Source organism: Stegostoma tigrinum, chromosome 24, assembly GCF_030684315.1.
Source record: "Stegostoma tigrinum isolate sSteTig4 chromosome 24, sSteTig4.hap1, whole genome shotgun sequence".
Classification (NCBI taxonomy): domain Eukaryota; kingdom Metazoa; phylum Chordata; class Chondrichthyes; order Orectolobiformes; family Stegostomatidae; genus Stegostoma; species Stegostoma tigrinum.
Window position 1 is genome coordinate 47,156,008 of NC_081377.1, and position 16,605 is coordinate 47,172,612.

General features: G+C 43.1%; 1 protein-coding gene across 4 annotated transcripts in view; it reads right to left on the reverse strand.

Annotated features, from left to right (window-relative positions):
* The window catches only part of LOC125465033 (uncharacterized protein KIAA1522 homolog), a 201,625-nt gene that overhangs the window by 28,939 nt on the left and 156,081 nt on the right, over positions 1-16,605 (reverse strand). For all 4 annotated transcript variants that reach the window (XM_059654425.1, XM_059654424.1, XM_059654422.1 and 1 more), the window contains exons 3-6: positions 13,035-13,105; positions 11,448-11,592; positions 8,773-8,892; positions 3,090-6,734 (exon numbers count right to left, since the gene is read on the reverse strand). In XM_059654425.1, coding sequence (XP_059510408.1) covers positions 3,090-6,734; positions 8,773-8,892; positions 11,448-11,592; positions 13,035-13,105 — 3,981 coding nt within the window. The remainder of the gene's footprint in view (positions 1-3,089; positions 6,735-8,772; positions 8,893-11,447; positions 11,593-13,034; positions 13,106-16,605) is intronic.

Sequence of the window (16,605 nt, forward strand, 5' to 3'; positions counted from 1 at the left end):
TGAGGCTGGATGAACACAGCAGGCCAAGCAGCATCTCAGGAGCACAAAAGCTGACGTTTCGGGCCTAGACCCTTCATCAGATGAAGGGTCTAGGCCCGAAACGTCAGCTTTTGTGCTCTTGAGATGCTGCTTGGCCTGCTGTGTTCATCCAGCCTCACATTTTATTACCTTGGAATCTCCAGCATCTGCAGTTCTCATTATCTCCAATTCTGTATCCAAGCAGCTAAGTTCCCCTGTATCCCATTCCTCCTGACCTTCTGAATGAGCCTACCATGGGGAACCTTATCAAATGCCTTACTGAAGTCCATATACACCACATCCACAGCTCGACCCTCATCAACCTTTCTAGTCACATCCTCAAAAAACTCGATAAGGTTTGTGAGGCATGACCTACCCCTCACAAAGCCGTGTTGACTGTATTTGATCAAGCCATGCTCTTCCAGATGGTCATAAATCTTATCCCTCAGAATCCTTTCTGACACCTTGCAGACGACAGACGTGAGACTTACCGGTCTATAATTGCCAGGGATTTCCCTATTTCCTTTCTTGAAGAGAGGAATTACATTTGCCTCTCTCCAGTCCTCAGGTACGACTCCAGTGGAGAGCGAGGATGCAAAGATCTTTGCAAGTGGCGAAGCAATTGCATTTCTTGCTTCCCAAAGCAGCCGAGGACAAATCTGATCTGGGCCTGGCGACTTGTCAATCTTAATGTTTGACAAAATTTTCAGCACATCAGCTTCCTCTATCTCTATCCATTCCAGCATGCACACCTGCTCTTCAAAGGTTTCATTCACTACAAAGTTGGTTTCTTCCGTAAAGACAGAAGCAAAAAAACTCATTTAGGGCTTCCCCTACCTCCTCAGGCTCCACACACAAGTTCCCTATGCTATCCCTGATCGGCCCTACTCTTTCTTTGACCATTCTCTTATTCCTCACCTAAGTGTAAAATGCCTTTGTGTTTTCCCGGATTCCTTCTGCCAAGCCTTTCTCGTGCCCCCTCCTGGCACTCCTCAGACCATTTTTGAGCTCCTTCCTTGCCTGCATGTAATGTGTTTATAGCTATCATTACACACCTGTAACTGGAGCCTAGGCCTCCTGGCTCAGAGATAGGGACACTACAACAGTGAATTTTGAAAATCTTAGACCAAAGGGAACTGTAGACTGCAGTGATGGAATCTTATCCCTTGCTCGTTAGTACAAAACAGCTGATGGTGGGAATGGTCAGAGATTGTGATCAGGTTATTTTTCCACCAGATTTACTGTTTTCAGAGAGGAAGATATATTAGAAGACAGGGCCAAAATGTATAAAGTTTCCAGCATTGCCAGATTCTTGATATCCATGAAACTAGCTATGATGATAAAATGGTCATCCAATCGTTAACCAACAACACTGTGTAATGTGACTCTAAATCTGTATCCTGCAAAAGACACTTTTTCTTAGCTATTACTGGCCCCAAATGAGAGATAGCCCTCACTGCAAAAGGAACTCCAGATTGTATCGGAGGGAGAGACGAATAGGTTTAAAAATGGTATTTCAAACAAGGAAAGTGATAAAGGCAAGAAGCAGATAGATTCTGGCAGGAAAGAAAAATTCCAAGGGATGGATCCACTATGCATGGTTAGCAACAAAAATGTAAAGATAGAGTTAAAGAGAAAGCTTGTATTTGAGCAAAGATAGGTGGCAGGTCAGAGATTAGACAGAATACAATGAATAACTAATAGGAGAGAAAACTAAGAATATGAGAGAAATCTAGTGAGAAATGTCAAAACAAGCTGTAACAGTTTCTAAAAAGAAGTGTTAAAGTGAGTGTTGGTTCCATAGAGAGGGTGCCTGGGGAATAAATAGTAGGAAATCAGGAGATGGAAGATGAGTTAAATAGGCATATTGGTATGGATCTTTACCACAAACCATACAAGTAATATTTCTGAAATTGCTATAAATCAATTAACGGAAGGGAGGGAGGAACACAGAAAATTCATAACCACCAGGAGAGTAGGACTGAGTAAATTGTTAAGTCTGTGAGACTGTACCTGGAGTACAGTATACAGTTTTGATCCCCTTGAGGAGGAATGTATTTGTATTGGAAGCAGTTCTGAGGAGTTCACTCGATTTGATTCCAGACAGGAGGAGTTTGTCTTACTGTTGAGCAGTTTCAGTCTATATTCTCTGGAGTTTACAAGAATTGAAGGAGATCTAATTAAGGTATGTAAGATGCTAAAGGGGATTGGCGAAACAGAATCTAGGGTCTCGACCCAAAACATCAGCCTTCCTGCTCCTCTGATACTGCTTCACCTGCTGTGTTCATCCAGCTCTACGCCTTGTTATTTAGAACAGGGGGTCACTGTTTAAAAAAAGGATCACCCATTTAAGTCAGACAACAGCCAAATACTATGAGAGTTGAGTGCCTTTGGAACTCTCTTCCTGTACAGGTGGTGAAAGCAGAGTCCTGAAATATTGCTAAAGACCAAGGAGACAGACTGTTGTCAAACAAAGCATTGAAGGTTATCAGGGGGCAGGTGGCCATGATGGAACAGGCTCAAGCAACTGAGTAACCTGCTACAGCTTCCAAATTTGAATGTTTGTATGTTCCCAAACACTTTGAACACTTTAAATTAATATTTTTATGATCATTTGTACTTTACTTCTTAAACCACCCCACTTCTGACTGAAAGAATTGTTTTATTCAAATCTCACACAGATGTCAGCACCATTGATAACAGGCAAGAGGAACTGAAGAAACAAATGGATCCATTTTGACATGGCCATTCTGTAACTGAAGTCATGGATATTCCTCAAAAACCTAGTGACTGCCTTTTCACATTGTTACACTTTCTTTTTGGATGCTGAGAAAACTATAAAAGTAGTAACTGAAAGCATTTTGATGTTATCTTCATAACAAAATGTTTTTGAAAACATGATCAGACTTACAAAACTGCAAAGTAACCAGTAGACCCTAAAAGCTCTTCCCATGTCACATTTACACAATCTCAATTTGTGGAGCCAATGTCTTGAACTCAACACTCAGACCCAATTTATAATCATTTCTCCCAGGCCTGCGACACAGATCACTTGTCACACCAAGAGTTACCTTTCTCGTCCTTGACATCACTAGTAGCTTCACGGGCACCAGATGTTTCCTGCACCTGTGGAGGCTCTTTCACATCAGACGATGTGGCAGGGAGTCTGTGCACATTCGGTAAAAACAAAGGCTTTTTGGCAACAGGTGGGGGAATTCTGCCGGGTTTTTTCTGTGCAGAAGTGGTTTCTGAAATTACTTTACTCTGTGCGTCTGTTAAACTTTTGGATTCACTCTTTGAGGCTATTCGTTCAGAAACAGAGTTGAGCTCAGCCACAAAGTTCCTCTTGACTTCAGCTTCTGCCTCTGGTGATCGAGGAGTTTCAAAGACCAGCTTCTTGGGGCTTACGTTTTTGGAAAGAATGAAGCTGGCCGTCGAAGCAGGTGATTTCTGTGGAGCCCCATCTTCAGGGGGTTTAAGTGTACTCTGTCCATAAACATCACTGACTGTCAGTTTCTTTACAGAGAGAGAACTGTTGGGTTTGATTGAAGATTCTGAGTCAGAAGAGGATGATAAACGGTGTGTCAGAGACTTGCGAGCAGGTTTGCTCGGTGCAGTCATATGACTTTTGGCAGGTGGCTTTAAATCAGGTTGGTTTTTGCTAACTTGGGGCTGGCAATCCAGCCCCCCAGCTGTGTATGTGTTCATCTGGACAGAACGTAACCGTACCATCTGTAAGAGAGATGGTGTGACCATCGGCTTCACATCTTGGTCGCTGCCATTTTGAGGAGGTGGAGACTGGACGGGCAATTTATTCTCAGAATCCTGATTGGACATCTTTGGTTTTGGAGTTATTACTTTTGAAAGATGAGAGTCTGCAGCTGGGGTTCCTGGGAAAGCAAGCGGTTTCTGCTGAAGATGGTTTGACATGGATGTGGCTGCTGGTGAAGCACACAGCTTCGGCCTCGGTGACATCTTAGTTTCTGTGGGAACTGGAGGTGGAAGAGGTTGTGATGAAGGTTCTGCAGGTGCAGGTTGCCCTGGGATCGTACTTTTCAATGATTTGTCTGGGGGTAGCAGTGGGGGTGAGGATAGAGACACCAACTGTAAATCTTGTGCAGAAAACCTCTTCTCTTGCACTGAGTCTGTCAGGAGGGAAGGAGGTGGAGGAGGTGGAAACAGGAAGTCAGCCTCCTGTTCACCCTGCTGGGTGTTCTCAGGAAGAGATGATGGCTCAGTCGAGGGTGCAAACGCAGATGGGGACAAAGGAGGTGGCGGCGGAGGCCAATCAAACCCTGACAGCCTCTTGGGCTCAGAAACAGTGGAGGAAGAGGGAGGCGAGGATGCCCCAGTTGTTGTTGCTTTCTTTGGTGGTGGAGGAGGGTGATGGGATGGTGGGGGTGAAGGTGGGGGTGAAGAGTGCTTTGCTGCGACTGGAATGATTTCCTGCTGTCCAGTGGGAGGCGCTGAGGAGACAGATGTAGCCGCAGGGTTAGACAGAACATGCAGAGTTTCAGAGGGTGAAGGCAGGAGAGCCGCAGGAACAGTCCCAGTGGCCACAGGGGCCTGAGAAGCTGTGCTCCTAGTGACCAATGGGACTTGACTGGACACAGACGAAGTAACCAATGAGGACACGGTGGTAGAGTCTGGTGGAATCTGATTGGGCACTGCCATAGTGACAGGTGAAGCCTGATCAGATGTCATCGTGACGATAGGCTGAGCTTGATCGGACGTCATCACGGTAACCGGCAGAGACTGTTTGGCTGTTGTCGCGGTGACCGGCGGAGTCTGATTGGATGTCACCATGGTGACAGGAGGAGCCTGACTGGACATCGTTGCCGTGGTGACAGGCAGACCCCAATCGGACGTCGTCGCCGTGGTGACAGGCAGAGCCCGTCCGGACGTCGCCGTGGTGACAGGCGGAGCCTGTTTGGATGTCGCCGTCGTGACAGGCAGAGCCTGTTTGGACGTCACCGTGGTGACAGGTGGAGCCCGATCAGACGTCGCCGTGGTGACAGGCGGAGCCTGTTTGGACGTCGCCGTGGTGACAGGCGGAGCCTGTTTGGACGTCGCCGTGGTGACAGGCGGAGCCTGTTTGGACGTCGCCGTGGTGACAGGCGGAGCCTGTTTGGACGTCGCCGTGGTGACAGGCGGAGCCGGGGCAGCTGCAGGAAAAAGGAAGGAAGGTTTTCTTTTGGGAGGTGATGGGGCTGGTCCTGCAGGAGGTGGAGGGATTGATGCTGGTCCCCAGGAGTATAACACAGATGGTGGTAATTTTGCAATTTTTACAGTGGGTGGTGGTGGAGCAGGTGACGATGGTGGAGGAGGGATTGAAAAGAAGTCAAACCGTTCAGAAATCAAGGATGATATTGATGCTGAAGGTGAGGAGGGTGACTCTTCTGGAGAAATCAGGGAAGTGGATCTAACAGGTTTGGGCTTTCCTCCAGGAGGAGAGGGTGATGCGGGATCCCTGCCCATAGTGGGAGTCCCACTTTGACTTGAGTACCCACTAGATGGTGACATGGTTTGCTCAGATTTAATGGGTGAGTTTGGATTTCCTGGAGAAATCTTGCTCTTGCCTTTCGGTATTTCTTCCATCTGATTTAGAGCTGTCACCGGGTTGTGATGAGATTGAGGGTTAGCAGCAAATACGGGAGAATCCACATGGGGCTCAGGTTGGATGTGATTGATGTCACTGAGAGCAGGTGAAAACACATCGTCGTCCACAGGTGACACACAGCTTTGATCTTTCGGTTGGAAGTTCGGCTCTTCCTCCTTCTGCTGCAAGGAATGGATTCTTCTTGGGGGAACTGGTGCTTTCTTCATTTTCCTAATCGACAGGCTCCTTGAGATTGATCGCTCACTTGTTACACTCTGTGTATCTGATGCATCAACAATACTACTGGTGCTTTCTGCAGGAGATAGTGCTTGGTTGACAAAACCATTACTTTTCAGTTCATCAGTTTGATAGTTCGAGGTATTGTGGGCTGCAGTATCCTCAGTGGTTTCTAAAACACTCTGTGCAGAACATGCATTGACCCACCTACTGGTGTCTGCACGAGAATCTGGAACAGAATTAGTTAGGTTGTGTTCATCTCTCAATTTCTCTCTGACCTTTTCTGCAGAATGATTCCGAGTATTTCCCTGTGACGAAATAGTGGAATTGTTTGACACTATGGTTTCTGAAGATTGAGAATGGCTCCATGCATCACTTGAAGCATAATCTCTGCCATCATAATTCTGCAGGGAGATGGATCGAGAACAGGCAGGAGATGGGGCAATTATTAAGCTGTCCCTGCTGATGGTGCGCAAGCAATTCTGACTGGTGTTGATCATCACAACATCCACTGCAGAAGGCAGTATTGCATTGGGAATGATCTTGGATAGGTATGTTGCCTGAGGTGACATCGACATAACAGGGTTTTGAAGTTCACTTGGTATGAGTGATTTTGGAACGGCTAATGACTTTGGTCTTTGGGAAAAATCTATTAGTCCCCAGTTCTGTTGGTCATGAATTTCTAAAGTGCTTATCGATTCAGTAGCTCCTTGTGATGAATCTGTAAAGTTAACAGACTGTAAAGAGGCCCTTTCTCTCGAGTGTGGGACTACATTGAAGCAATGATTTTCCTCTCTCCTGGATTCTGAGACAATGCCAGCATTGCCATCACCAGGCACCTTCATAGTGCTTTTTGAGACACGGGATCCCTTTCCAAACCCTGTTTCAAAACAGAAAGAACAACATGAAAACTCAAAAGAGAACTCAATTTATTGACAACCAAAAGATAATACTCGAGTGAAGAAAGGTAAAGTCTTCTCCACAGACTTTATCATCGCTACAATATAATGCAAGCTTTTGTGAATAAAATGCAGGCACTCTGGTCGATCCTGGCCAATAGAATGTAAGGAAATAACATGAACCAAAGATTATTTATTTGAATTTTCAACTTATTCGACTGCTGCAATAGGTAGGGCTTACTTTAAAGGTGAAAATACACAATGAGGATTCACTGCAGCAACTCAGTGAGCTTCAGAGCACAAAAAGACAACTCAGCGGGTGTGACTGCAGGCTCCAAGTAGGAACATTCCCCTGACCTTACCACATGGTACTATGCCACCTCAAATATCATATCTGTGATCAGCTTGTACTGGTCCTTTAACTAAAATAGGATATATGTGTTCGACAATTCGAAACAGAGCTATTGAACTGAAGGAACTTTATTATGGTGACCAGGGAGGAACAGTACAATCAGTTCCACTCCCCCACCCCATACAAAACACCACTGAACAGTGGCAATTAATCTGGATCATTCACTGAGTGGAGTTGCTATACTCCGGCAAGTTACTGCAGAGGGAAAAATGCAACATTGAGCTTATACAAGGAGCTTTCAAGGTCAAATATTTGAGCTACAGATATGGCAGCTAGTACATGGCAGCTGAGCTGCTTACAAGATGAACATCAACGTCATCAAACCCTAAAGCTGAACGGGAGAGAGTACTCAATTCTCAAATTTTTAACAGACACCTGAAACACCAGGTCTGCTAAATAATTCACTCTAGTGCACAAGTTAGACACTGTGGGCAAGCAGATTAAACATTCAGCTCTGATCCCAATCACAGTACACAATCACAATGGGGAGATGACTGGACCGTTAATCCAGAGATCCAGGTAATGTTCTGGTGATTTGGGTTTGGATCCCACCACAGCAGATAATGGAATTTGAATTCAATAGAAATCTGGAATGAAGAGCCTAATGGTGACCATTAAACCACTACCAATTGTCAGGAAAACCCCATCTGGTTCACTAATGTCCTGTAGGGAAGGAAATCTGCCATCCTTACCTGGTCTGGCCTACATGTGACTCCAGTCCCACAGCAATGTGGTTGACTCTTAACAGCCCTCTGAGCAATTAGGGATGGGCAATAAATGCTGCCTGGTCAGCAACACCCTCATCCCATGAATGAATAAAAGAAACATATCTCCAAGCTTTCAAACTATAGTTAAAGACTTGCTGTAGTAATTAGTGCTAAAAATCATTCATAAAGAGCGAAAAATTCCCAGTGTTATTGTGATATTTTTTCCTGAAAATTATGCCACTTTCTTTCAGATTCAGGCCCAGAATCCTGTGACCTACATTTATTAGATTTGATCCCTGATTGAAGTTTTAATCAGCCAAGGTTCAGTGTACAGTTTCAAACATTTACCAATCTCTTTGTTGATGAGTGTTCTCTAACAGTTTGAGGTCAGATTGAGGGAACGATACAGGAGCTGCAATCATCAGGGAGCTGCAATCATCAGGGAGCTGCAATCATCAGGGAGCTGCTGTTACACTGAGCCCTTCACAGCAGAATGGAGAACTTCCTGAGCACAGCATATCACAACAATACAACTACACCTCATGATGTAAACTACAGAGACGAGTCTGGAGCAGGAACCTCGCTCTGCCTTTTCCTGTCCAGTGCCATGGGGCCAGGGCCAGAGGTAACCCACTGTAACACGTAGAGGTGAGTGAATGCAGCACAGACTAAATAGCTAAATGGAACCTGTCTTCAGCCACTAAATGCCCTCCTCGATCCAGGCTACAATGGAGCAATTGGGAAATGGTCATTCTTTTTCATGTCTGGGAGGACCAACATAATGCCAATGCCTACACCTGCTCCATATTCCATTCTGGTTACATTCGATTCCTTCACAGTTGCGTAAAGAAATACAACAGTCTGACTGGTCAGCAGTTTATAAGTGAACAGTGTACAGACCTAGTTCCTGTTGAACGTGCTGTGGGAGTCCCATGATTGTGGTTCTTCGAATTCTCTTCTCTTTCAGCTTTGGGCCTTTGAAAGATGATTGTATCTTTTGTGGAGGTTTAAAAGTTGTCCCTGTTTGTTATTAAAAATAAAAGGTAGGAATTTACGCACTTTTCATGAATTTATAATGATTTGAATATTCATTTTTAATTTATTCGAGTTCCTCTTCAACCTAATTCAAATCTGGGATACAATCTGTATTTGTGGGACTAGACTAATTTATCTAATTAGTATGTACCTGCTCCATGACAAAATACAACCTTTCCCTCCTTGCCCCTCTCATGCTATCTGTAGCCTTTAGTCCTTTGGTGGTTTGCCTTCAGTTGCTGCTTACCTAAGCTCTGGAATCCCTCTCTATATTACTTTTTTCTTTCAAGTCACTCCTTAAAGCCTCCTTTCTGAATAAGCTTTACATCCCTTCAGCCGTTGTCCCCTATATGACTCGGTGTCACAATTTATTCTATAAAGATTCTTGTGTAGGACCTTAGCACATTAAGGGTGCTATATAAATACAGATAGTTGTTGTCACATTTAGGCAGATACATGGTTGCCTTAAGCTGGTTATCTGACACTCCATCTTTACAAAGTTCACCAACACGAGTGATCCCGGCTCACTTTGTTTGGCACAGAATCACCAAACAGAAAGTTACAAAGCCCCAAAACCAGCTGATGGTGTTCAAAGCCCTTCAAGTAATTTCAAGGAGTTCAGTGCTTCACCAATAGATGGCGAACTACGCTTTAGTGAACTGTTCAGCAATGTTCCGTCCTTTTCTCAGGGATGTTAGAACAAGAATTTAATGTATAGAATCATTACTATAAATTACAAGGTACAAAGAAAGAAACTTAAGACTGCATAAATGCTTCAGGAAATCAAGATACCTCTGTATTTACAATCTTCTCTTGTTAGATCTGATACTTTTTAAGCTAATGATCATTTTCCCCATTCAGCAGAAATTAGTATTTTTCTAACATGACGAATTCATTTCAAAATTAAAATTCAATTTCAAGTTAAAAAGAGGCAAATGAGTCAGTTTACTAGAAAGTCTAATGCAGCAGGCAGTGAACTTTCTTTCACATTATTTTTGTGAGGGGAAGGTCGTGCCTCACAAACCTTATTGAGTTCTTTGAGAAGGTGACCAAACAGGTAGATGAGAGTAAACTGGTTGATGTGGTGTATATGGATTTCAGCAAGGCGTTCGATAAGGTTTCCCACAGTAAGCTATTGTACAAAATGCGGAGGAATGGGATTGTGGGAGATATAGCAGTTTGGATCAGAAATTGGCTTGCTGAAAGAAGACAGAGGGTGGTAGTTGATGGGAAAAGTTCATCCTGGAGACCAGTTACTAGTGGTGTACCGCAAGGGTCAGTGTTGGGTCCACTGCTGTTTGTCATTTTTATAAATGACCTGGATGAGGCCGTAGAAGGATGGGTTAGTAAATTTGCAGACGACACTAGGGTCGGTGGAGTTGTGGATAGTGACGAAGGATGCTGTAGGTTGCAGAGAGACATGGATAAGCTGCAGAGCTGGGCTGAGAGGTGGCAAATGGAGTTTAATGCAGACAAGTGTGAGGTGATGCACTTTGGTAGGAGTAACCAGAAGGCAAAGTACTGGGCTAATGGTAAGATTCTTGGTAGTGTAGATTAGCAGAGAGATCTCGGTGTCCATGTACACAGATCCTTGAAAGTTGTCACCCAGGTTGACAGGGCTGTTAAAAAGGCATGCAGTGTTTTAGCTTTTATTAATAAAGGGATCGAGTTCCGGAACCAAGAGGTTATGGTGAAGCTGTACAAAACTCTGGTGCGGCCGCACTTGGAGTATTGTGTACAGTTCTGGTCACCGCATTATAAGAAGGATGTGAAGCTTTGGAAAGGGTGCACAGAAGACTTACTAGGATGTTGCCTGGTATGGAGGGAAGGTCTTATGAGGAAAAGCTGAGGGACTTGAGGCTGTTTTCGTGAGAGAGAAGAAGGTTGAGAGGTGACTTAATTGAGACATATAAAATAATCAGAGGGTTAGATAGGGTGGATAGGGAGAGCCTTTTTCCTAGGATGGTGACGGCGAGCACGAGGGGGCATAGCTTTAAATTGAGGGATGAAAGATGTAGTACAGATGTCAGAGGTAGTTTCTTTACTCAGAGAGTAGTAAGGGAATGGAACGCTTTGCCTGCAACGGTAGTAGATTCGCCAACTTTAGGTACATTTAAGTCGTCATTGGATAAGCATATGGACGTACATGGAGTAGTGTAGGTTAGATGGGCTTCAGATTAGCATGACAGGTCGGCACAACATCGAGGGCCGAAGGGCCTGTACTGTGCTGTAATGTTCTATGTTCTATTATTCAAACTCAATTCATTCCTATCAGTCAGGAAGAGAAAGGATCGACATCAATGTGGTGTTCTCCCAGCACAACCCAATTGCTAGATAGATACCTGAGATAACAAGGTGTGAAGCTGGATGAACACAGCAGGCCAAGCAGCATCAGAGGACGTTTCAGGTCTCGACCTGAAACGTCAGCCTTCCTGCTCCTAAGATGCTGCTTGGCCTGCTGTGTTCATCCAGCTCCTCACCTTGTTATCTCAGATTCTCCAGCATCTGCAGTTCCTACTGTCTCTGCTATAGATAGGTACCAGTTGGGGTGGCTCCTGACCGAGACGATAGCGAATCCTTTCGGATCTCATCAGGGGTTGGTGGTGGAAGTGATCTTGTTTTGGCCCAGGCCTCATCACTGGCTACACATGATCCAGGCTTCTCAGCGTGAGGCTCATCATCATTCTGTGTGAAGGACAAGCAAACTGTCGCTCTTAAAATCAACAATATGAGAAACAACAAACCATTTCCGGAAATAAATCTGTACGTTGAAGACAAAAGATTTAAGATAAAACTCCTCTTTGAGCAACATTCTGAATTCTTTTTCTTAAAAGAAAAATCAGTTCTAAATTCAGCATTGAAGTCCTCACGCTCACCTTGGGGATATTTCTGGAGTTGCTGATTTCTGGGTCCGAGTTATCAATAGAAGTCCTTCAGATCATACCCTCAAACTGTACATTGCACAGTATCTAGCAAGCAGTCCGTTTGAATTCTCTTTAAGCAGAGGGTACACTCACATGAAAAGGAGGTAAATATTTGATCCATTTGTGTGAAACCAATTCATTTCCCCCTCCCATTACAAACCAGCTGCAGTAAACCCCCAGAAATTCTAACCCTTTTCAGGCTGTGTGTTCGTTGCAATTACCTACTACAGACCAATTGTACGACATAAAAGTGAAATTTTTTATCAGGGATAATTATGTGACAGTAGCACTGAACTAACAGGCAAGCCATATTCTACGGTATTTAAACTGGCTCCATGAAAATAGAATATTTTCGAAGCAAAGTTAGCCCCACCCAAGGGAGGTGACTAATTTAACTGAATAATTACAAGATTTCAATCCAGCACAGGCAACAATTTCATAATTGTTATTTTTACAGAATCCAGTTTAAAAAGAGTTATTTGGAGATCAATATATTCATAAATCTGGAGCTTCACATGCCCTTCACACGGCATTCTCGTGATTCCAGCTAAGTCAGCATTTCCTTGCTGATAAACATGTTCCCTTTATTCCCCCCTTCCTTTATCCCCATAACCATTTTTACTTCTTCAACCTGTAAGTACCTCGAGGCTGCCTGCTGGCTGTAGTTACACTCTGACCTCATTCAATAACAGGGAGGGAGCATTACCGTTGGAGGAGCAGAAACAAATCTCCCTTTAACCTGATTTACGTGCCCGCAGATGACAGCGGAGTCTACCCAGAGACCTGCTTACTTAGTAATTTATCTGCCTTCTGACACCAGCACCCACCCCACCATGGACACCTATCGGTCACTAGTGTAATTAGCTGAGCAAACAGGGATTTGCCAGAGATGCAATTACTAAGCACCTTGAAGTAGCACACATCCTGCACAGCACTATTTCAGAATTCAAATTGGTTTAACTATACTATTAAAAAGCTGAACAATTACACGTTCAAGTTAATAATTAATTACTATTTTATAGTATTTCTGTGATCGCAGCCATCTGATTTCCAATAAGAATATTAGAATATGTCAAGGAAGTAAAACAGATCTGATTTGCTTAAAATAAAATGATGTCTTTTACTTCCATTGATTGTCCTGAAAGGTTGGATGACAAAACTTTTGATTATTCATGCAATTAACCACCAATTCCCATGTCTTACATGCTGACTGGTGTCTTCTACATAACCACAGCCATTTCCGATCTGCTGCTGGGAATATCCAGCCAGATTTCCTGAAACAGAGAAAAAAGCAAAGCATCACAAAGTTAGGAAAACCACAGATTCTCAAAATCACCACCATAACCTGGAATTTAATTCAGAGTTATTTTGTCTACATGTGCCATTTTATTCATTGACATAGAGTACTCACTACAGACTTCAGCACAAGTTTAGGACTGACACCAGGACTACAAACAGAAATGTCATGACTGCAGCCAGTCACTGTTACTACAAATGGCTGATATTGTTCTTCAAAATTAATAGCTCAGGTTTAGCACTGTTCTGGTCTCACTGTACTAGCCTCAGGAGAGGAACAGCCTTTAACGCTGCGATTTTAATTCTCAGGATGGGAAGGCATTGTGTGATGGTGCAGGACAGATTGCCCCAGACACTGATTGCAAGTGCCTCATGTTGTGGCAAGAGCTGGTTAAGGGACTGCCCGATTCACTGAGGTTCTGTCCTAGTTGTTTTGTTAATTGTCACGCCTTCTAGCTCTCATTCTTGGCATTCCCATCACTAACGTACCCACACCCACTTCTAAGCCTGCATCAATGACAGCTAATTCTTTAAAAACTTCTGACCTGTCATTTAGACCATGAACTTACAGCTCGCTTGCTGGAATAACTGCAGGTTGTGGAAAGTGTGGTAGTTTCCCAGATGACCACTTCTAACACCTTGTGGTATTTACTATCATGATGTGCTACTGGGTAAAGGCTGTTTGAGATAATTTATTGCTTCCAATCCTCTGTTGTCTTAGCCTATCGAGTGATTATTGATGGAGGATAAAATAATGTAAAAATACCTACAGAACAGGCACTGTTCTTAAATTACAAGATTACTGATGTTAGCAATAAGTACATTTGATCAGATATAATTACCAGGACCTTAGGTACAAACACCTTCCAAAGGCTGGAGTAGAACCTCCTTGTTTTCACCCACAGACATCTGTGGAACAGGCGAAGCCAACGAATACTAATCTCCTCATAACTATTACTTATATACCAGTGAGCATTCATAATGAGAATATTTAGGGTAATATCAATAACCAGCTATTTTAGGTGTCAGAAGAGAGTTTTCTCCAACGCTTGCTGATGAAGCTAAGTGACAATTTTTTAAAAATGGCTGATAATTAAAATAACCTGACAGTTTGACAGTTCTCTAGACCTTATAGATCCTTCATGACTATTTAGATAAAGCCTCCAGAAATCCAGGGAACCCATACTGCAGGTACGAGCCACTTGCCCTTCGGCAGAAACGTGATGTTTGAGCTCAGTCGAGTGTTCAAGTGGCCCCATGGTGCTTAGGTTTCTACCTATGTGCCACACCACACCCTGTTTCCCAAACGACACAAATGGGATCTATTGGAAATGGGGGAGGTGGGGGGGGGGGAGCTTCTAGATCCAGTGCCTATTGTAATTTTAAGCATGCTTAGAGTCTCCACAACTGTGAAAACTCAGCCCCAATTGTCACCATCACCCCTGTAGCATCGCTCTCTTGGTAAAGGCAAAGTATTCAGTCAGTACCTCAGCGAAGCATAATTCCCTTTCTGGCTTCTGGCTTCTGCTTTTACAACCTTTAAACTATTGATAAATTGATAGTAGGAACATAGAACTCAACAGCAAGATTAGGTCCTTTGATCTTTTTGAGCCTGCTCCAGCTTTCAATATCACAGCTGACCTCGTTATGTACTCCGTTCCACTTCCCTCCCTGCACCAATAGCCTTTGACTACCTTGTCCATCAAAACCCAGCCAACTTTGTCCTAAATAAACTGAAAGGTCTAAGTTCCACCACCTTGTAGAAAAAAAATTCATACTCAAATGATCCTCAAAGAGGAGAAGGCATTGGGATTTCCTTTCTTGACAGCTGCAGGCTCTTTGTTTTGCTTCTCCTATTTGTTTCTCACCTCCTCTCCAAACCTCCATTATTCAGCCTAGCTCTCAGCTGTACTATCAAGGTGACATCAAACATTGGAAAATTGGTAACTCACTTTGTATCAGTTGTCATATGCAGAAAGGAGTTTTGAACTTCTTTCATCATTATCAGGCTGGGGATTCCCTCCTGCTATACACAGCACACACTGAGGATATAGGCAGCATCTGAGTATTAACCTTTTTCAATCCTGAAGAAGGGAATATGCGAAACGTTAACTGCTCCTTTCCTCCAGATGCTGCCTGGCTTGCTTTGTTCTTCCAGCCTCCTGTTTGCCTACCTTGGATTCCAGCAGCTGCAGTTTTTTTTTGTCTCTAACATACTGATGAGTGGTGGCCTTCAACCTTGGAGATCCTTGTGTCCTCAACTGTTTAGGTCATGGCAGCTGACACTTCTTCACTATTTGTACTCAAGAGCGGTCACAATTAAATGAGCAACTCAATGAATCTCTGCACATTTGTGTCATGAAAAGTAGTTGATTTCCAAGTAATTATATTGTCTGCACAATGTAAAATTAGTTCTAACAGAATATTACATTTTAAAGGTCTCTAATTATCAAGTGTAGTGATCAGGATCTAGTCGGTTTGTGTTATATCAGGATGTGTTCAGACTGTGTTACATGAGAATACACTAATCTGGAGTATAGTCACCATCTTCTCAAATACATTTTCATGCACCATTTATCATTTCAACTAAAATATAAAACCAGTTCAGGGAACTGAACCATGATCTATTTAGAAACTATATTTTTCATGTTTATTTCTTTATAAGCTACGCAATTCCAGATATTTCATGGAAGGTATGGATTTCTGTATAGAAATATCCCAATATTAAATAAAAACGGTTTTATGTGTTACTTTTAAAACACAATATTCATAAAAACTTTGATTTAAAATTGAAACAAGTATTCTTTTTTATCCAATTCCTTAAACGTGATCTCAATTATCCAGGGTTAATTACGATGTATAACTTAGCGAACACAGGGATTCATTTATTTAGAAAAACTTCATAAAGATTATCACAGAAATTCAAAACATAGTTTAAAAACAAAGATTTTTTAAAAAATGCACACCTCTGCATACCCCAAGGAGAAAAGTTTCTTAAAAATAAATGCCCGACCTATATTTAAATTGTTTTCGGTTTATTTCTAGCTGAGCAAACACCAATAGTATCCAAGTCAGCACAAACTGCATCAGTAAGGCAAACAAAATTGCACAGAATACTCCAAACACGGTCTCACCGAGGCCCTGTATAATTACAGTTAGATACCTTTATCTATACATGGGTACTCAAACCCTCTTGTAAAATACCAACATTCTACGTGGCTTGCTAATTACTCCCTACTTTCTTGTTAACTTTCAATGAGTCATGAACAAAGACAGCAAGTTGTTTATATATAACGCAGCGTGGAGCTGGAGGAACAAAGCAGGCCAGGCAGCATCAGAAGAGCAGGAAAGCTGACGTTTTGGGTCAGGATCTTCTTTTTCTGGCCTGCTGTGTTCCTCCAGCTCCACACTGTTATCTCTGACTCCAGCATTGACAGTTCCCGCTATGTCTCAGCCAAGTTGTTTGATGTTCAATTCT